The sequence below is a fragment of the Tachysurus fulvidraco genome, chromosome 22 (genome assembly GCF_022655615.1).
Source record: "Tachysurus fulvidraco isolate hzauxx_2018 chromosome 22, HZAU_PFXX_2.0, whole genome shotgun sequence".
In the NCBI taxonomy this organism is placed as follows: domain Eukaryota; kingdom Metazoa; phylum Chordata; class Actinopteri; order Siluriformes; family Bagridae; genus Tachysurus; species Tachysurus fulvidraco.
Genome location: NC_062539.1, coordinates 16,475,107 through 16,497,606, shown reverse-complemented (window position 1 = coordinate 16,497,606; position 22,500 = coordinate 16,475,107). Strand labels below are relative to the sequence as shown.

Here is a 22,500-nt window from a genome sequence, read left to right as displayed (position 1 = left end):
TGCAGGTTTGTCTTTATGTCTGTCTGCTGTCTGTATGTCTGTCTACTGTCTGTCTGTCTGCTGTCTGTCTGTCTGTCAGTATGTCTGTCTGCTGTCTGTTTCTCCATCTGTCTGTTTGTCTGTAGGTTTGTCTTTATGTCTGTCTGCTGTCTGTCTGTCTGTAGGTTTGTCTTTATGTCTGTCTGCTGTCTGTCTGTCTGTCTGTCTGTAGGTTTGTCTGTCTGTCTGTCTGTCTGTCTGTCTGTATGTATGTATGTTTGTCTGTCTGTCTGTCTGCTGTCTCTTTGTCCGTCTGCCTGTCTGTCTGTAGGTTTGTCTTTATGTCTGTCTGTCTGTCTGTCTGTCTGTCTGTCTGCTGTCTGTTTGTCCGTCTGTCTGTCTGTCTGTCTGTCTGCCTGCTGTCTGTCTGATCGAGAATTAGAGTAAAGTGCACGAAAGTGAGCGAACTGCATTTGACTAGTATCAAGCCAATCACATGCAGGTCCAAAACACACACATACACACACACACACACAAACACACACACACACACACATTGTCGGCTCTCCAAGCAACAGCAGTAGACATGTGAGCTCTCGCTAATGGAAACTATATCTCGTTTCCTGCATACACACACACACACACACACACACACACACACACACACACACACACACACACACACACTCTAGTGCACTACAACCTGCAACAGCACTAAAAGCTAGTCTGTATACTCAGCGAGCTAGAAAACACTTAAAACTATACATGGTGTTTAAGGTCGGGCAAAATTACACAAACGTTTGTGCTTCTTGTCTCATTTTCGTCCTTCCTTCATTTTCATTTTTTTCCTACCTCAATTTAAATCATGAAACTTCTGAAACTATTTTTTAACGAAAGTTCATCCAGCACCTCAGTTCATTCAGGTAATGCCATTAACATGAGCATATTAATGCAAAAAAATGTACCACAATCATCTCAAAAGAAATGGAAATCATAATTGTCATCATTTCTCGGAGGAAAGAACTGACAGTTTCTGCGTTTGTTCACAGCGAATCATACGAAACTACTGGCAGTTCTTGTGTAGGAGGTAAAACTGTCTGGATGATGATTGCGATCGTCGGGGGGGGGGGGGGGCGACGACAGTGCATTATTCAAATGAGGGAAGTCTTTTGGGAAATGATACACAACATTGATTGCTCTCCTGCACCGCTCAGAAACACCGAGGAAGGAGGAGAGAGATTAGCGATGGAGAGACACGAGCAGAGTCTCACACTAAACAGCAGGTTGGCAGTTGAGTGCGTTCTCCTGTTTCTGAGGACAAATAAGTGTGAGGAACGCCATTATGCCACACAGAGGGGGTGAAACCCAAGTATGAAGCTTTCTGCCTTCACACGTGTAGGTTTTAGGAAGGAAGAAGGGGGGTGGGGGCTGTTTCTCCTGCAGTCATACCTCTGTTCTGATGTCGTCACGTATTAATACAGTGCTGCGAAAGCTTCAGTTAATAAATTTGGCTAATTCTGTCTAAGGATAATAAAATATATATATATTTTTTTTATTTATATGTCTGTCTGTCTTTCTGTATATATGTCTGTATGTTTATCTGTCCATCTACGTAAGCTTGTCTGTTTGTGTATGTGTGTCATATGTGTGACATATTTGTCTGTCAGCTGGTTTGTTTTTCTGGCTAGATTTGCCTGTTTGTCTCTGAGTGACTGTGACTTTGTCTGCTGGTGTACATTTGTTTGTCAGTTAATCAGCCTATGTTCATCTGCCTGTCTGATTTGTCACTATCTGTCTATGTTTGCTATCTGTCTCCATTAGCCTGTGTGTGTGTGTGTGTGTGTGTGTGTGTGTGTGTGTGTGTGTGTGTGTGTGTGTGTGTGTGTGTCTGTCTGTCTGTCTGTCTGTCTGTCTGTCTGTCTGTATGTTTGTCAGTATCTGTCTGTTTGCTATCTGTCTCCATTAAACTCTGTGTGTGTGTGTGTGTGTGTGTGTGTGTGTGTGTGTGTGTGTGTGTGTGTGTGTGTGTGTATCAGTCTGTATGTTTATATCACTATCTGTCTATGTTTGCTATCTGTCTCCATTAGCCTGTGTGTGTGTGTGTGTGTGTGTGTGTGTGTGTGTGTGTGTGTGTGTGTCTGTCTGTCTGTCTGTATGTATGTTTGTCAGTATCTGTCTGTTTGCTATCTGTCTCCATTAAACTCTGTGTGTGTGTGTGTGTGTGTGTGTGTGTGTGTGTGTGTGTGTGTGTGTGTGTGTGTGTATCAGTCTGTATGTTTATATCACTATCTGTCTATGTTTGCTATCTGTCTCCATTAGCCTGTGTGTGTGTGTGTGTGTGTGTGTGTGTGTGTGTGTGTGTGTGTGTGTGTGTGTGTGTGTGTGTCTGTCTGTCTGTATGTATGTTTGTCAGTATCTGTCTGTTTGCTATCTGTCTCCATTAAACTCTGTGTGTGTGTGTGTGTGTGTGTGTGTGTGTGTGTGTGTGTGTATCAGTCTGTATGTTTATATAACTATCTGTCTATGTTTGCTATCTGTCTCCATTAGCCTGTGTGTGTGTGTGTGTGTGTGTGTGTGTGTGTGTGTGTGTGTGTGTGTGTGTGTGTGTCTGTCTGTCTGTCTGTATGTTTGTCAGTATCTGTCTGTTTGCTATCTGTCTCCATTAAACTGTGTGTGTGTGTCTCTGTCTGTCTCTGTCTGTATGTTTATGTCAGTATCTGTCTGTTTGCTATCTGTCTCCATTAGCCTGTGTGTGTGTGTGTGTGTGTGTGTCTGTCTGTCTGTCTCTCTGTCTGTATGCTTATGTCAGTATCTGTGTATGTTTGCTATCTGTCTCCATAAGCCTGGCTCTGTGTGTGTGTGTGTGTGTGTGTGTGTGTGTGTGTGTGTGTGTGTGTGTGTGTGTGTGTGTGTGTGTCAGTCTGTATGTTTATGTCACTATCTGTCTATGTTTGCTATCTGTCTCCATTAGCCTCTGCGTGTGTGTGTGGGTGTCTGTCTGTCTGTCTGTTTGTCAGTATCTGTCTGTTTGCTATCTGTCTCCATTAAACTGTGTGTGTGTGTGTGTGTGTGTGTGTGTGTGTCTGTCTGTCTGTCTGTCTCTGTCTGTATGTTTATGTCAGTATCTGTTTGCTATCTGTCTCCATTAGCCTGTGTGTGTGTGTGTGTGTGTGTGTGTGTGTGTGTGTGTCTGTCTGTCTCTGTCTGTATGCTTATGTCAGTATCTGTGTATGTTTGCTATCTGTCTCCATAAGCCTGGCTGTGTGTGTGTGTGTGTGTGTGTGTGTGTGTGTGTGTGTGTGTGTGTGTGTTTATGTCAGTATTTGTCTGTTTGCTGTCTTTCTCCATTACCATGCCTGTGTCTTTCTGTCTCCCTTTCTGTGTGTGTGTGTGTGTGTGTGTGTGTGTGTGTGTGTGTGTGTGTGTGTGTGTGTGTATCTCAGTATGTCTTGTTTGTCATGTTTTTGGTTCTTCTTTCTGTCATTTTTGTGTCAGTGTCTGTCAAATCGCAAAACATCTTCAGAAGCGTGTGTGAGGTTAAAGGACGTTGTGATTACCATTTTGAAGATGCGGGTCAGCGTCCCCTGTCCTGCTGCCGCACGCCCTTTCTGCGCCTTCACTGAACTCTTCTGATCCCCCTGAACAAAAAAAAAAAAAAAAGAAAGAGGGTGTGAGGGTCATTATTTATTAATATATTTTATTTTCAGATTTTTAGGGCAAAAAAAAAGTTAGTAAATGACGGTGTAAAATGGAGTGGCTTTGCACTACACCAGCACTCACCACCTGCTCCTGGAGAACTAGCAAAAAAGATTTAAAAGATATTCACATGACTTTCTGAAGTTCTTCTTCCTCGTTTGTGTCATTTTTTTTCCCTGTAGCACAGTCAGCATTTTGTCTGTCTCTGATTGATGGTGATTTTGACGTCTTTATCTTATCACGGATGTATTTGCAATTTCCTTAGACATTCCTGCAACTGTCTCCACATGAAGTCTTTATTGCTTTGTCAAAGCCCTGACTGGCTGGTATACACTGAGTGCTGAGTACAGATGAGAAATGTGTTCTGGGCTTAGGGTCAGAAATATGGCAACAGTAGTGTTATGGAATAGTTATGGAGATGTTGGGAACGTCATATCTCCAAGAACGTTCAGTTCAGGAGCGGTTCATCTGTTCATCACTGAAACCACATAGTAGAGCCTTCAGCTATAGAAAACAATCCTATGGTCTTATTTCTAAATCCACACTCGAAGATCGATGTTAGTCTTAAATAGAGTTAGTCATTAAGAGTCCATGAGATTTACACCATGTGTTAGAAGCTTAATGTGTTATTGTGTGAATGAAATTTGCAAAAATCTTTGTACCAATATGATGTTTCCAAATTGTGTAATCATAAAGATTAGGACACAAAAACATACCTGGGGACACCCTAAGGACATGTAAACATACCTGGGGACACCCTAAGGACACGTAAACATACCTGGGGACACCCTAAGGACACGTAAACATACCTGGGGACACCCTAAGGACACATAAACATACCTGGGGACACCCTAAAGACACGTAAACATACCTGGGGACACCCTAAGGACACATAAACATACCTGGGGACACCATAAGGACACATAAACATACCTGGGGACACCATAAGGACACATAAACATACATGGGGACACCGTAAAAGGCACATAAAAATACCTTGGGACACCCTAAGGACACAAAAACATACCTGGGGACACCCTAAGAACACAAAAACATACCTGGGGACATCCTAAGAACACAAAAACATACCTGGGGACACCCTAGGGACACAAAAACATACCTGGGGACACCCTAGGGACACAAAAACATACCTGGGGACACCTTAAGAACACAAAAACATACCAGGGACACCTTAAGCACAGAAAAACATACCTAGGACACTCTAAGCAGACAAAACCATACCTGGGACAACCTAAGGACACAAAAACATACCTGGGCACACCCTAAGAAACCAAAAAAATACATGAGGACACTTGAAGGTGACAAAAACATACATAAGGACACTTGAAGGTGACAAAAACATACATGAGGACACTTGAAGGTGACAAAAACATACATAGTGACACCCTAAGAACCCATAAATATACCTGGGGACACCCTATAGACCCAAAACATACATGGTGACACCCTAAGAACCCATAAACATACCTGGGGACACCCTATAGACCCAAAACATACATGGTGACACCCTAAGAACCCATAAACATACCTGGGGACACCCTAAGGACACATAAACATACCTGGGGACACCCTAAGAACCCATAAACATACCTGGGGACACCCTAAGGACACATAAACATACCTGGGGACACCATACAGACCCAAAACATACCTGGGGACTCCCTAAGGACACATAAACATACCTGGGGACTCCCTAAGGATTTATAAACATACCTTGGGACACTTGAAGGTCACACAATCATACCTGAGGACACCCACACAAATGGACAACACACAATAATAAGTATTCATGTCAGAACATGTCATTGAACATTCAGTCAGAGGATAAATCGTTGCCAGTATCGATTTCAGCGTAAGGCGCTACTTCGTCATATTTCAGCATCACCGCCTCGACAAAAATGAAGTTTAATTCCCACACGACAGCAAAACAAAATGTAAAACCAATCTAATACGCATACATTATTCACCACACAAACCCGCACACATCAAGTACCCTGCAGAGTCTGCCAGCACACTGAGTGGGAAAATTAAATGATAACAATATCAATAAAGCACCATTGTGGCGCCCATCCATGCGTCCTGACCACAGCTACGCAGATTTCTGAAAACAAATTAATTTTAAAAAAAAAGGAAGTGCAGACGGGAGGGTTTCGATTTATTCAGTGGGTAGGCATCGAAGAAGAACAGAAATATGGCAACGATGGGGCCCAAGCACTAATAACCACATCTGCAAATAGAATAAATTGAATTCATGTTGATTAATATGCTACGGTTTTGTTGGTTGGGCTTTTATGGACTATACATAGAGTATAAATCTCCTGAAAGGACCAATTTTTTGAATCAGCTTATGTTAAGTTTCTGTCCAATTACCAAAAGTCCCAGAGTTTATCAAGATCTAAGTGTCTCCTCCATTGGCTGATGCGTACGACGATACACACGTAATAAATTCACATTTTTAATTGGTCAATGCTTGTTTTTTTTATTTGCCCATGTATATATTTTGTCTTGATTGGCAGTCAGAACCTATCAGATGATCGGATAAACCTGACCTGAAGCTGCTCGGACTAGGACTAGTGGGATGTAGCTATATCTTCCTGCCCGATGTAGTGTTTCTAAACCATGGCCTATGATATCTATGGCCTTTCTTAAATGGATCAGAAGCAGAAGAAGAAGAAGCTCGACATGACAAGCTCAGCATGAATGAACAGCAGGAGGACTGATTTGGGATCAGCTTTACTGCCCAGAGAAGTGTGTTTTAATTTCTCTTAGCTGATCCCTGATCAGCGTTGTTAGTTAAGCTAATGTAACAAACACTTTTCCTTTTTTTTTTTTTTTGTGAGAAATCACCCCCTATTCAGTACATGGTGTGTTATTTTGGCAGCCCCTCATGTATTCATGAAATCCCACAATGCACTGATATTTTTACTACCCATAATGCATTGTGGGTTTTGACAGGGGTGTTGGGCCATTAGCACCATTCACACCATTCTGGACACAGGGTGTGTGTGTTTTTTCTAATTAGCACCTACCATGCCTAGTTTAGCTGTAAGAGAATGCCACTGTGCAGAGAGATAGATAGAGAGAGACAGACAATGAGACAAAAGAGAACAGGTACAGTCGGGTACAAAGAAACTGTTTTTATTGAATCAGTTATCGAACACTAATCCACTTGATCCACTAATCCTGCTCATTGCCTCTGTTCAGGATCAACTAGTACAGCCATCATGAAGCCTGAAAGCTCCTACTTCTGCCATCCTAATATCTGCAAGCTTCTTAAGTCCACAAGATCATTCTCCTGACATCCTGAGGCCCACGAGCAGATGCCAGGCCTGCAAAGTGCTAATGCCACAATCCTTAAGGTCTACATGATCCTACTTCAGCCATCCTGAGATCTAGAAGTTCCTATTACCGCCACCCTGAGGCCCACAAGCTAAACTTCTTTTGGTGTCATTCTGAAACCAACATGCTCCTATTACTACCATCCTGCATTCTAAAAACTCCTATCGCTGCCATACTAAAAAATACAAACCTTAATTTCCTACATTTACAGTACTGCTGACATTTTAACCACAAACCCCTTCCCCTTTTTACCACCCTAAACCCTATAATCTTTTACTGCTCCCATTTGGAAAATTGGAAAGTCCTAGTCCGGCTAATCCTGAGACCTACAGTACATTCACCCACCGTTTCACCTACTGTACCATTAGACCTACAAGGTCCTAATCCTACAATCCTGAGGTCTACAAGCTCCTACGTCTGCCATCCCCAGGCTCATTCTGATGCTATCCTGAAGTCTAGAAGCTCTTTCTGCTGCCTTAGAGCCACAAGCTCAGATTTTAAGACCCTGGCAAGCTCCTTCCTCTGCCACCCCGAGGTCTCCAGGCTCCTTCCCTTGCCACTATCGGTTCGTTTTTTTCTTCCTGACGGTTAAGCCGGTGTTAGACAACAGATGGAATAAAAACAGTGCTTGGGAGGATGACCATGTTCTCACAGATATAAAGTATATAAGCCAGAACAGTACAGTCACGTGAACAGCATACATACACACAAACACACGTACCGAAAGGACACCATTTAGGTCATTCGATCCTTGAACACCAGTTAATTAATAAAAGTATATTTTAATACACAGTCTAGTATACAGTACATAACAGTATCTGTTCTACTAGTCGGATGTAAACATCGACTTAAAGATATTAGAGATGAAGCTAAAAGTTAAAAGACGGCCCTGGATCGCAGGAGGTGTCTAATGAGGAAGCTAAAATTGCACTTACCCTAGATTTTTTAGGAGCTGGAGACACCTGAGGATTAAAATTATAAAAAAAAAAAATACAAATTTAATATTCTGCTATTATTAAAGTGACAGACATGTACAGTATTTGAGACAAACACTGAGACACCAAATACGAAGGATAAGAATTCAGACCCCCATTTTAAATGTATTTTAAGTCGCAGGTCTAATTCATCTTGGATACGATGCTAGAAGATACACACGTTATTCGTGATTTTTGTTTGTTCCTCTGGAGAACCTGTCAAACAGTGTGAGGTCGGATGGATTCGGGAGGATAAGGTATCGGCTGAGCCTCTCAAGGACTCCATGATAGTACATGATAGTGCTGACTCAGCAACATGGTTCTATGGATCAAAAGGAGGTGAGCTTTGCAGGACCCTTGAGGTCCTGAGTGATAAATGTTGTGTCTGTGCTTTAAGCTTCGAAGAAAATATCGAGATTCGAGATCTATCTGCTGACAAACATCTCCACAGCACGATTCCTCCAGCGGTGTATAGCACTAGGATGGAATTGAGCAGGTGATAATTGTTTTCATCACACCACAGACGTATGTTCCTAGCGACCAGAGAGAACGTTTGTGAATCATCATTTGTCTTTTCTCGAGAAATGGTTTCTATGATTTGTGGAGTGCTGCAGAGATCGTTTGTCTTTTTTTTCAGGCTCTCGGTGACGATGACAGTTTCTGGGTCACGTTCCTGACTAAAATCCTGCTCGGTTCAGCTTGCTCGATGTTGGGAGGCCAAACTCTTCTTTGGGACCTGTAGAGATCGTTTCTGGTGATTGACATGCTTGGGGCTTTCTATAGACAGAGGCGTGTCTAGTTCTGGTGAACTTTAATCAGAATTAGGGTTAATATTTTATTAAAACATAATATTTTTGCAAACTGGTAAGTAAGATGTACTGAGAGATTCAAGGGGTATGAATACTTAGAATAGATAGAGAGTGAGTGAGTGAGGGAGAGAGAGAGAGAGAGAGAGAGAGAGAGCAAGTGAGAGAGTGTGTGTGTGAGAGAGAGAGAGATAAACAGAGACAGAGAGAGTGAGAGAGAGAGAGCGAGAGAGAGAGAGACAGAGAGAGTGAGAGAAATAGAGAGAGAGTGAATGAGGGAGAGAGAGAAATAGAAAGAGAGAGAGTGAGAGAAAGAAATAGAGAAAGAGAGTGAGAGAGAGAAATAGAGAAAGAGAGAGAGAGAGTGAGAGAGAGAGAAATAGAGAAAGATAGAGAGAGAGAGAGAGAGAGAGAGAGAGAGAGAGAGAGAGAGAGAGAGTGAGTGAGTGAGGGAGAGAGAGCGAGAGATAAATAGAGAGAGACACAGAGAGAGAAAGACACAGAGAGATAGAGAGAGAGAGTGTGAGTGAGAGCAAGAGAGAAATAGAGAGAGACACAGAGAGAGAAAGAGACAGAAAGAGAGAGTGTGTGAGTGAGGGAGAGAGAGAGAGACAGAGAGAGAGAGAGTGTGTGAGTGAGGGAGAGAGAGCGAGAGAGAAATAGAGAGAGAGACACACAGAGAGAGAGAGAGAGAGAGAGTGAGTGAGTTAGAGAGAGAAATAGAGACAGAGAGACAGAGAGAGAGAGTTATTAGACACAGTTTAGAAAAAAACAAAAAACAGAGTTAGAGATACAGAAGACAAATGAAAGGAAAGAAACAGCTTGACATTATGTTAATCTTTTTAATGAATATCCCCTTATTGGTAATGTGGCCTTATTGACAGACAAAGCAGTGATTAGACTTTTAGTGTAGTTTTGTTGTTTAGTGAGACAGAGACAGAGACAGAGACAGAGAGACACTTACGATAGATCTGAAGAAGTGAACGACAGCATTGTCACCACCAGTGCGGCGGCGAGGAGAGGAGTGACTTGACCTCTGAGGGGAAACAGAGAGAGCACCACGGAAAGAGCCCTGAAACGAGACAGGAAGATAGAGTAGTGACCAGAAAGTGTCCTAAAATGAGACAGGAAGTGTGTGATGACCAGAAAAAAGCTATGTAATTACGCCCAAGGTGTCTAAAACGAGACAGAAAAAAGTGTAGTGAGTAGAAAAAGTCCCAAAATGAGACAGGAAGTGAGTGGCTGCAAGAAAAGCCATGAAACAAACAAGACATAAAGTGTAGGTGATGATGAGGACAGGAAGCGTGTGGTGGTCCGAAAGAGACTTATAGCAAGACAGGGAGTGTGTGTTGACTAGAAAGAGTTCGGAACAGAAAGTGTGAAGAAATTTATTAAACAAAAACCAAGACCAAGACAGAAAATGTGTAGTGGATGGAAAGAGTCCTAAAATGAGACAAGAAGTGTACTTGTTTCTTAGAAAGTGTCCCGACAAGAAATTGTCCTAAAACAAAACAGGAAGTGTGTGTGTGTGTGTGGTGACAAGCAAGAATACAACAACAAAACAGGAAGTGTGTGTGGTGACAAGCAAGAAGACAACAACAAAATAGGAAGTGTGTGGTGACAAGCAAGAAGACAACAACAAAATAGGAAGTGTGTGTGGTGACAAGCAAGAAGACAACAACAAAATAGGAAGTGTGTGTGTGGTTAATCGAAAGAGTCCTGAAATACGACAGGAAGTGAATATGCTGAATGAAAACCCAAAATAAGACACGACATTTGTGTGGTGAAAACAAAGACACCTAGAACAAGACAGGAATCACAAATAGCCCTGAAAAGTGTGTGTAGTGATCAGAAACAGCCTCAGAATGAGCCAGAAAGTGTGTGATGAATGGAAAAAGCCCTGAAATGAGACAGGAAGTGTGTGATGAATGGAAAAAGCCCTGAAATGAGACAGGAAGTGTGTGATGAATGGAAAAAGCCCTGAAATGAGACAGGAAGTGTGTGATGAATGGACAGATCCATAAAATAAACCAGGATGAATGTGTGGTAACAAAAAAAAAAAGAGGTGTATCTATGTGCGTAGAAATCGTCCAATCACAATCGTGCATCTGTGCGTGTTTGTGAACGGCAAGTTGTGTGTAATGTAATAATTACAGAGGCTGTGCGATGCTGCCTCGAATCATCAGACAGCCGTGTGCTTTTCTCCCACGTCGTTATTTTGCTGTTTAGGCTCTTATTAGCATTGGAGTGAGATTCGAAGCGTTAAACGTCTCCCACTGAATCACTCTAATTGCCTCTGTGCGGAACACACACCCATCCACCTCTCTCACAATAACACACATTAGAGGCCATTCAGTGGTGTATTTTGGGAGAGAGGGCATCTCAGGGATCACAGCAAGGCTCAAACCTACAAAATCCTTACCGCGCTTAGGCAACGGCTACGAATATAAAGCACAGGAAAAAAAATCTCATAGCTGAAATGAATGAATGAATGAATTAAAAATGAATTCATCCACTATTATTAAGAATGAAGGTAACGGTTTGCTAATGCTAGCTAGCTTCAGGGTCAGTTTACTATAAAACAAAGGGAGCTTTACGTGACGACTGCATAAGAGCTAGCTAACTGTTGTAGCGACTGATGATAATCGTCCTCTTCGACTCTCTCTATGCTGTTTGTTATCATCCCTCCTGCTCCCAGCCAATCAGAGCACACCTTAGAGGAGTTAGGAAGAGTGAAGGAATCTCTTTTTCGAGAAATATATTTAGACAAAACTGATTTAGGGTTGGGGGGCACGGTGGCTTAGTGGTTAGCACGTTTACCTCACATCTGAAGGTTTGGGGGTTCGATTCCCGCCTCCGCCTTGTGTGTGTGCAGTTTGCATGTTCTCCCCGTGCCTCGGGGGTTTCCTCCGGGTACTCCGGTTTCCTCCGCCGGTCCAAAGACATGCATGGTAGGTTGATTGGCATCTCTGGAAAATTGTCCGTAGTGTGTGAGTGAATGAGTGTGTGTGTGTGCCCTGTGATGGGTTGGCACTCCGTCCAGGGTGTATCCTGCCTCGATGCCCGATGACGCCTGAGATAGGCACAGGCTCCCCGTGACCCGAGAAGTTCGGGTAAAGGGGTAGATCAAACTCCACACACACAAGGCGGAGGTGGGAATCAAACCCCCAACCCTGGAGGTGTGAGGCAAATGTGCTAACCACTAAGCCACCGTGAAATCCCCCCCCCCCCATGAGTTAAAACAATGATTTGCTAAATCAGTATTATAGACTCACAAGCCACCTTAATATTAAAACTTCCCATTGACTGTAAACGAGAACAAATAGTGTGTGTCTTCTGTTGTCTTTTCTTACATCTATCTTCTCTGAATCTGAATTTGATATCATTCCATTCAAGTGTCTTTCATAAACACTCTGGATGTTCACATCCTGTTCACTACACAGAGAACGTCATCCAGACGCTAACCCTGTCATCCTGACCCTAACCCCAACCCTAACACTTATCGCTCGGGCTTATTGAGGTTTTAGGATTCTGACAGCAAAACCACCGTATAGCTGGGATTTTATTATATTTACTTCCTGTTCAGGGTCAGTGACAGAAAATGATTGTTGACTTGTTTTTTCATACGTCTAGATCAGGGGTCGACGACCCGCGGCTCCGGAGCCGCAAGTGGCTCTTTCAACCTTCTGCTGCGGCTCCTGGTAGATTTGGAAAATAAATATTTCATTTAAACGTATTTTATTTTAGTTAGTTTTTTAAATAATGTAATTCTAAATTCTAAGATTATGATGCTCTGTTAACATTAAAATAAACCGTGTTTAGTTTTTTGTCGCTCAAAATAAGCGTCATAACCGCCGACTTGCGAAATCCGACACACAGAAGCAGACGCATTTTTGGTTTGCTGCAGCCGGCAAGTTAAAATTATGGTGTCACGCATTGAGAGTGACAGTCACACATTTGGGTCTTTTCTCACACTCTCACGCCACACATCGTATTTCTCACGCAGAAAAACTGACTATTTATCATATATTCAATAAGCTGCAGCGCCCAAAATGTATCGTTCAGCACCGCTGTTTCTATGGAACCGGGCAGGAATCAAGTGCGTCTCAGTTCTTAGTCGAGCCTGACACTTATCAGCCAATCAAAAAAGCGGCTACACAATAGCCAATCAGAAAATAGCACTATCTGGGAAAGATATAAGGCAACAACCGATGAAAAAAATTGGGGTGGGGGGGGGGGGTGTTGGAGATGTCACGCTTGCATGTCTTCAAAACTTGAGAGCCCTGGTCATGAATACGAAGAGGACTCAATTAGACATTGAACATTTTATTTAAAAGTAACCTTCAACCCAGCATCTTTTTTACCTAAGGTTAGTTCAAACTGCTCAAAATATTTTTGTTTGCCTGCAGAAATAAAATTGCGCTAACTCTGTAGCAGTTCATTGATTTCATAAATGCAACACACTAGTTTTTTCTATACTTTCCATAAAGGTAAAAAACGATATATGTAGCGTTCTCTTCATTTTAGATGTCAAAAGGGTATTGTGGCTCCCTGTGGTTTTTTTTTCTGTGGGAAATGGGTCCAAATGGCTGAGTGTTTAAGGGTGCCGACCCCTGTACTAGATGTTTTATTTATGAATCGATTTGAAATCTGCTTCGTGGTGCCACTTGTGTATAACTTTTCCTGATCGCTCGTTTTAATTAGGACATTTCCCGTCATCCACAACGTGTTGTTAGACTGGAGAACAAAACTGGAGAACATGGAGAACGTTGAGGAACGCAGGGTGGAGTCAGTAAGGAACTTACTCAACCCCAGAGATGTGAGGCAAGCATGTTATCCACTAAGCTACCAAGCCTCCAACATCAAAAGATGATCATTGATTTCTTCGTTTCTTTGTTCATCTTTATCCAGATAGATCTGGAGCCCATCTCAGGAACACAGGGTCCGAAGGTGTGGCATAAGAATACACCCAGGGAAGAACACCAGTCCATTTAAACACACACATCTACACCTAGGGGCAATTTAGTGTTGCCAATCCACTAGGAGATGCAAAAAACAAAGCTAGCTAGCTATGATTGTGAAATATCCCCAAACAAATCTAGCTAGCTAAGATTGTAAAATATCCCCAAACAAATCTAGCTAGCTATAATTGTGAAATATCCCCAAACAAATCTAGCTAGCTAAGATTGTAAAATATACCCAAACAAATCTAGCTAGCTATGATTGTAAAATATCCCCAAACAAATCTAGCTAGCTAAGATTGTAAAATATCCCCAAACAAATCTAGCTAGCTATGATTGTAAAATACCCCCAAACAAATCTAACTAGCTATGATTGTAAAATATCCCCAAATCTAGCTAGCTAAGATTGTAAAATATCCCCAAACAAATCTAGCTAGCCAAGATTGTAAAATATCACCAAATCTAGCTAGCTATGATTGTAAAATACCCCCAAACAAATCTAACTAGCTATGATTGTAAAATATCTCCAAATCTAGCTAGCCAAGATTGTTAAATATCGCCAAACAAATCTAGCTAGCTAAGATTGTAAAATATCACCAAAGCTAGCTAGCTAAGATTGTAAAATATCCCCAAAGCTAGCTAGCTAAGATTGTAAAATATCCCCAAACAAATCTAGCTAGCTATAATTGTGAAATATCCCCCCAAAAATCTAGCTAGCTATGATTGTAAAATATCACCAAAGCTAGCTAGCTATGATCATAAAATATCCCCAAACAAATCTAGCTAGCTAAGATTGTAAAATATCCCCAAACAAATCTAGCTAGCTAAGATTGTAAAATATCACCAAATCTAGCTAGCTAAGATTGTAAAATATCCCCAAACAAATCTAGCTAGCTATGATTGTAAAATATCTCCAAATCTAGCTAGCCAAGATTGTTAAATATCCCCAAACAAATCTAGCTAGCTAAGATTGTAAAATATCACCAAAGCTAGCTAGCTAAGATTGTAAAATATCCCCAAACAAATCTAGCTAGCTATAATTGTGAAATATCCCCCCAAAAATCTAGCTAGCTATGATCATAAAATATCCCCAAACAAATCTAGCTAGCTATGATTGTAAAATATCCCCAAACAAATCTAAATATACAACGGTCTTACGTTTTCAAACTATTTGCCAGTGATATCTAGCTGTATAACACAGTCGTGCAGTCAGTAGTGTCGTCGTCTCGCGGCTCCGGGATCCCATTTTTTAAATCTGAGCTCTGGTGACTGTCTGTGTAGAAATTTTTCATGTTTTCCATTAGCTAAAACTAGCAGGGATTGCTCTTGAAGGTTATCTCAGGAACGAAAGAAAGAAAGAAAGAAAGAAAGAAAGAAAGAAAGAAAGAAAGAAAAAAAGAAAGAAAGAAAAAAAAACAGTGATATTGAGCTAAACATTTATAGTCCATTGTGATACACGTTTGTTTACCTTCGTACAGGTTTCCTTTATTGCTGTTGATGACGTTTAACACAAAAATGCTAGTGTTAGAGAAAACGATAACACACACACACACACACACACACACACACACACACACACACACACACACAAACACACGAACCACACAAAGCTGTTTTGTTATGTTGGTTTAATCAAGCAAAATTAACATAAAGCTTACAAGAGAATGTAGATAAAGACATAAATCGGTATAAGAACGAGATTAATACTTCAAAAATGCACAAAAAGAGGACACAGATCTGCGTTCTCTCTCTCTCTCTCTCTCTCTCTCTCTCTCTCTCTCTCTCTCTCTCTCTCTCTCCCATTAACACTCTAATCCACATTTGGTGTGTTAATGTACTGTAATACATGGAGCACACATTAATAAAGCATTAACTTCTCAAACATTGTCAGTCCACTCTGGATGTGTCCCAAACCACATATAGTCTCCGAATGGCATTCAAAATAACATATAACAAATAACATAAAGTCTTTATGGCATCTTCAAACATCGCATTGCATTGTGGGAATTTTTTTGATGCGTCGCCGCATGTCACCTGCATTCTATGGCGGAACAGCCGTAAAGAAACGCACTATATAGCAGCCTCCGTGGTGTAGATTAGGTTATTAATCAGTTGCAGTGTATTATGGGATTAGTAAATATACTGCACTGTGCTTTCAGACACAATTAAACGTTGGCTAAGTAGGGAATAATATGTGGTTTAGGACAAAGCCAATGTGAAATACATTAGATGACAAAAAAAAAGGCAGAGATTAAGAGACATTAAAATTTTATTATATGGCACATGAACAAAATAATCCCAAATTATATAGGAACCCATATTTAAGTCATTAAGGCTTTTGTACCGCAAACAACTGCTTGTGTTTTACAGCACAGAAAAATAGACATCTTAGAAGAGTACCGTAGCAAAGTATGCTAACGCTTTCATTCACACACTGCATTTCCTGAGTGCCAGTGGAGTTTGGTTTCACTTAAACATCCTGATTTTCTCAGCATTACAGCAACAGTTTGCAGCAACAAGGATTAAAAAAAAGGGTACGACGTGTCAACTCGGGCTTAAATGAAGACGGGAAGCTTGGTGTTTTGCTAAACTAGCTCTGGAGATTAGCATTAGCTCCAATAACAGATTGTGTGTTTAAACACACACACACACACACACACACACACACACACACACACACACACACACACACACCGGTAACACTTAAACTGTCATATTTAAAAGGCATTAACGGTCGTTTGGCAACAAAAATCCAGCGTTAGAAAAGAAATATTCTCTGACTGAAGGTCATGTAAATAAATGCTAAAAAATACACTTTACTATGACAACAGAATGCAGTGTGAACAAAATAGACGGAAGCGAAAGTAATACTGAATAAATTTTTTTTGTCTATGATGGACAGATTTCAGCGGTAGAAAAGATCTCACTAGGACTTGTGAAAACTACATCACAGAATTTATGAATACGGAAAAAAATATTTGGATATTCATACATGTCGGGGGGGGGACGACGACGAATTATTTGTGTTCCTATGTTCAGGATTTTGTGTCGGTCACAAAATTATAATTTAAATTAATTAAGAATATTTAAATCTTTTGCTTTATTAAGGGTGTTATTTATTTCTCGCTTCTGTCGACTTTGTGTCATTCATTAAAAAGGTTTCTTATCACACACACTGAAAAGTAAGGACGTAAGGGAATGATGTGAGTAACGACGTCCGTGAGACGACGATGTTTCGCTACTCTTTTAACGCGATAAACCTGATCTAAGTGGAAAGTGAAAATCCTGCCGACGTAGGAAGCCTACGCTAAAAAAAAAACAAATCCTGAAACACTGATGATATTCATGATAATAATAAATTGCATAACGTGCACGTGTAAACTGCAATATATTAGAAAAAAAAAATAACAGGCACGGGCCTCTTACTAATGAGCTACGTCGTTAATTTCAAAATATATACGTGTTTTTGGATCGTAAAATCTTTAGCTTGCTTTATGGTGTGAGTCGAGGCTTAAAAAAATAGACACTTTTTATTCTGTGGAACATTGCATTATCGACATGCGGCACTGTAGGATCGTGATGTGATGATATTCTTTTGTGTTGTATTACGATTCGTAATGGCGAACAAATCTTACGGTCATTCTAGTCTTAAGATGATAGATCTGGCATAGAGTTAAATGTAAACGATAGCTGGTGTTCATTTTAGATTAAATTCTACACGCTTGAATTCAGCACTTTGGAATTTGTTCTTACCAAATATCTGTTTGTATCGCATCAGTTATTAAATACTAAGATATTTCCTCTGGTTTTTAACTAGGTAAGTACTAGTTTTACCACAACATAACACTATGATATTATGAATAATATCGATGAATGAATGAATGAAGCTTCCCGAGACGAAGTCGGATCTCGGTGGATCCGTCTCAGGTTGGAAATAAATATCGTCTTGATAACTGATGAACTAAAACAGCTTGTGGCAGTGGCTCAGATACACAATACTCGCAAGACGTTGCATATTTAAAGATGACACCATTAATCTGTACCTTATCTGTTCAAATACGCCATCCGGGTCCGGACGTACGGACGTTACGTCGTATAAATGTTCGACGTGGAAACATCCACCGCGCAAAAAATGCCTTTTTTTTTTAACTTAATTAACACTTTTATCTGCTTGCTATGAAACTACAGCTTTATATCAGAAGAAAGAGAAAAATACAAAAGAAAATAGTATCTGTATTTGTTTTGAAAGTGCTGGGATAGAAAAAGCTCCTGTTGACAGTAGGCTAGCTTTTGTAAATGTCGCTTAAGAAAAATGTTTGTGTTTTAAAACGCTGGTTTTAGACGGTGTGTAAACATGTTTTGTCTAGGTTTTCCCATCGCTACTTCAGTACCAATAACCGTTCCTCGAGTTTCGCGTAAACGTTTGTGATTTCTCATCGTTGCGTTTCTTGAGATTTTAATAAAAACGTCCTTAAACTGCCAGAACCTTCGTCAGCGTTTTTTTCGGGTACGTTGGCACTAACTGAGATTCGGCTGAAAATGATTTTTAGCGGGAACTCGGATTAAAAACGTCACTCTTAAATTCCTTCTGTATTTCATACCTGTTCTTATTGAGAAGCCTTTTAAACAAAAAGAGAGTACCGTAGTTTCAACTGCAACAACCAACAATGACAAAGAAAAAAGTAAGGTAAAAAAAAAAAGAAGAAGAAAAGAAAAGAAAACGTTCGCTAGGACACGAGCGTGACTTCGTAAACTAACGTGCTCATGCACTAAGCCCAAAAAATGTAAATGAAACAAAAGTTCAATTCCATATAAAGGTCAGGGTTATAATTAGAACTTATACATTTTCTTTAAAAAAAAGGAATCAATCCTATAATGATGATGATGATGAAGAAGAAATGCGAAATGTAATATTTTAACATCCATCACATCCTGATTATGGATTTGTTTCTTCTTTTACGAAGAGAATTATAATCTTTTTTTTTCTCTCACTTAAATCTATGACATTTATTTCTCGTGTTTTTTTTTTTTTTTAATTCATTAATCAATTAATATAGTTATTTATTTAAAATAAGTCAGACGTGCACCTCACGTCGTTAGATCACTTTAGAAACCACACCCAGTATGTACACGGTACGCACGAGCGATAAGATGTAGAATAAAACGAGAGGACGGAAAGATGTTGAGTCGAGAATGGGAAATGTTTTTTTAGTATGTAAAGAAAAAAAAAAAAGGAAAATCCATCCAAAATACATCCCTTACTTTAAGTATTTGAAAAATAAACGATATAGCTGGAGTGGCTCTAGCTTTAGATCCCTAAACCACACCGATTGTGCACATATACAACACCGAACTTACACATAAACAACAAAAAAAATTCAGATTTAGCAACAGCGATGCTAAAGGTGTTAAGACGATCAGATCAGCAGGACACGTTAGATCGGTTTCATCATTGTAGGGAAAACCAACCAAAAGAAGTTATGTGGAGTGTTAAAGAGTTCGTTTTTTTCTTTTCTTTTTAAAGAAAGCCCACGTCTCCTCACCTTGCTCTTCCGCTTCTTATCACCTCCAAAGATTTTTCCAATCTGATCCATCACTCCAGGGTTTTTCTTTGCGCGCCCGAGTCTGAAGCCGGACTGTCCTGCTGAGCCTGAAGACGCCATGTTGGGTGTCAAAGAGCGAAAGGAGCAAGTGAACGAGTCGGGTTATATGCTTTCACTCTGCGTTTTCGGACGTGGCTCCTCCGACCTCCTCGATGGTGTGAAGTTCGTCCGACTCCGACGGTCGCTCTTTGAAGGTGTTGTCCTCTCGGCCCGGGGCATCACGGGAAAAAAGGCGGACCAAGTGTGGGCGTGGCCAATATCCACCACGCTGGTTGGTCTGTCCGGCGCTGGGAGGGGCGTCGCCTGACGTCGTCTGGCTTTTGTTTGGACGGTTTTTGTTCTGGTTGACGTCCGAGTCGTTCATGCCTGCACAGAGATGACAAAAACTTGTTACGGCCCCCACACACACACACACACACACACACATACGTACAGTATACACACTCGGTGCGGACCGGAGCTATCTCACACAGCACGGCCTCGCACAATGACTTCCTTTGTTCTGTAGCGAGTCTCACATTTACTCAGCAACATGTTAAGGCAAAATGTGTTACGGTGTGAGTGCAGAGCTGAGATCCAGCTCCATTTAACACAGCGTTCAAAGTGTCAGTTTTAAACTGGAAAATCAGGACACTTATGATAGACGCATCTTTTCTCAGTCCACATATCGATTGGATACAGAGTGAAGATTGACTTACATTTTTGGTGGGCTTGAGAATCAAACCCATGACCTTGGACAACTGATTGGAAGGTCATGGGTTCGATTCCCAAGTCCATCAGGGAATCTAACCTATGACATTCCAATCAGTTGTCCACCACCTTAACCGCTGAGAGACCACATACTGTTATTTCATACACAGGTAATGGTCTCAGGTTCAGGTTCAGGTTCAGGTTCAGGTTCAGCAGCTACAGCGATCAGAGTTGTAGTTAAACAATAACTGACTGTTATGCCTGTGGATCCAATACAATACTGGGAGTGACACTGATATGGTAGTGATGTAGATCAGACAGTGGATGGATGGATGGATGGATGGAAGGAAGGAAGAAGGAAAAACAGAAGTAAGGAATTAGAGCAAACTAATGGAATGAATGATGTAGGGAAGATATGGAGGAAAAAATTAAGACAAGAATAAAGAACGATAGAGTGCAGTGAAGGTGGATGAGAGGAAGGAAGCAAGGACGGTTGGAAAAAAGGAAGACGGAAAGAGGGACGGGAGGAAGGAAGGAAGGAAGGAAGGAAGGAAGGAAGGAAGGAAGGAAAAACAAAGAAATAAAGTTAGCTAGAGAGGAATGAATGAGGGAAGCTAGTAAAGATGAAGAAAGAAAGAAAGAAAGAAAGAAAGAAAGAAAGGAAGGAAGGAAGGAAGAACGGAAGGAAGGAAGAAAGGAAGGAAGAAGAAACAAAGTTAACTAGAGAGGAATGAATGAGGGAAGCTAGTAAAGATGAAGAAGAAAGAAAGAAAGAAAGAAAGAAAGAAAGAAAGAAATGAAAGAAGGAAGGAAGGAAGGAAGGAAGAAAGGCAGGAAGGAGGAAAGCTAGAAAGCAATGAAAGCAGGAAAAATGCCAGAAAGCAAGGAAGAAAGACAGGAAAAAGTGAGACGAAGAGGAAGTAAAGGATGTGATAGCCTAGTGTTTAAGGTGCTAGGCTACCAATCGGAAGGTTGTGGGTTCGATTCCCATGTGCACCAGGTTGCCATTGCTGGGCCCCTGAGCAAGGCCCTTAACCCTCAATTGCTCAGTTGTATAAAAATGAAAGTCGATCTCTGGATAAGGGGAAAGTGGCAGCGGTGTTCCGATCTTATCCGGAAAGGGCCGGTATGGTGCAGGTTTTCATCCCAACCAAGAAGAAGCCAGACCAGCGTCTACTAAAAGCCAAGAACAACTGATTAAACAGGTGGAATCAGGTGTGGCTTCTGCTTGATTAGTACAAAAACCTGCACCCACAGCGGCGGCCCTTTGTGGATAAGATTGACGCCCGAGGTGAAGAGTATCAAAGGCTTTACTCCAGCGAAAGTCCTGAGACTCGTGACACCGATCACACGGAACGATCTGATTACGGCCCTGAAATCCTGCCATCCGAATGATTTGAAGAAAGTGATTAAGTTCGTTCAGTCAGTAGGTTTGATTGGGAAGGTTTCACACTTTAATCTTTCTTTTTTTTTTCTCTCCCAAAGATTAAAAAAAGTCGATAAAGTTTGAACGAGGTCAGGATGCTGATTTTAAGCCGAATGTGTTATAGAGGAGCAGAGAAGAGGAGAAGGAAGAAGAAGAGGTATAAGGGCTAACCGCACCGCTCGTCTGTAATTAGCGAGATGTAGCTAGAGATGTATTGTGCGAGGGAGCGAGGGATTTCTCGAACGCTATTCTCTCTGTGTTGAGGAGGACAAAAGGGCGTGCTATGTTCAGAGGAATGGTGTGAATCTGCATGCTAATCGTTTCTGGACAGAGACGCCTTGTGTTGAGTGCACTGTTATTCCGTCTGAACAAAAAGCCTTGTGTGGCTGGAATAACTCCTCTGAGGATGGAGTTTGAACTCCATGCCACTTATCTGATACCAGGCTGAGTAACACACACACACACACACACACACACACACACACACACACACACACACACACACACACACCATAATGCTGGTCTATTATCTATTACTTTATAAAATAACCAAAATAACACGTGCATCTTCTATGTTGGAATCCCGCACACTACGTGTCACTGGCTGTCCCTCGGTCTCGAGATCTAAGCTTCAGCTCGTTCAGATGGCAGCGGCCCACGTCTCTGCCCCAGAAGAGAAAGATTATAACAGCGCTGAGTTTCTTCTAATCCCATTTCCACCCTGAGATTAAACGGCCGTTCCGGTCATAGATCAATGATTTTGTGTGAATGAAAGAAAGAAAGAAAGAAAGAAAGAAAGAAAGAAAGAAAGAAAGAAAGAGTTAGCTAGGGAAAGAAAGAAAGAAAGAAAGAAAGAAAGAAAGAAAAAGAAAGAAAGAAATACAGGATAGAAAGAAAGAAAGAAAGAAAGAAAGAAAGAAAGAAAGAAAGAAAGAAAGAAAGAAAAACTTAGGGAGAAATAAATGAGGGATGCTAGTAAAGAATGAAGGAAGGAAGAAAGGATGG

General features: G+C 41.1%; 1 protein-coding gene across 4 annotated transcripts in view; it reads right to left on the bottom strand.

Moving 5' to 3' along the window:
- Positions 1-22,500, bottom strand: part of mbpb (myelin basic protein b) — a 55,511-nt gene that overhangs the window by 1,552 nt on the left and 31,459 nt on the right. The window contains exons 4-8 of one of the 4 annotated variants that reach the window (XM_047806233.1): positions 19,320-19,745; positions 9,780-9,887; positions 7,971-7,997; positions 6,726-6,755; positions 3,537-3,617 (exon numbers count right to left, since the gene is read on the bottom strand). In XM_047806233.1, coding sequence (XP_047662189.1) covers positions 3,537-3,617; positions 6,726-6,755; positions 7,971-7,997; positions 9,780-9,887; positions 19,320-19,439 — 366 coding nt within the window. In that variant the 5' untranslated portion in view covers positions 19,440-19,745. Of the gene's footprint in view, positions 1-3,536; positions 3,618-6,725; positions 6,756-7,970; positions 7,998-9,779; positions 9,888-19,319; positions 19,746-22,500 lie in introns of those variants that run through there. The other 3 variants (XM_047806234.1, XR_007139095.1, XR_007139094.1) reach the window with 3 other exon arrangements.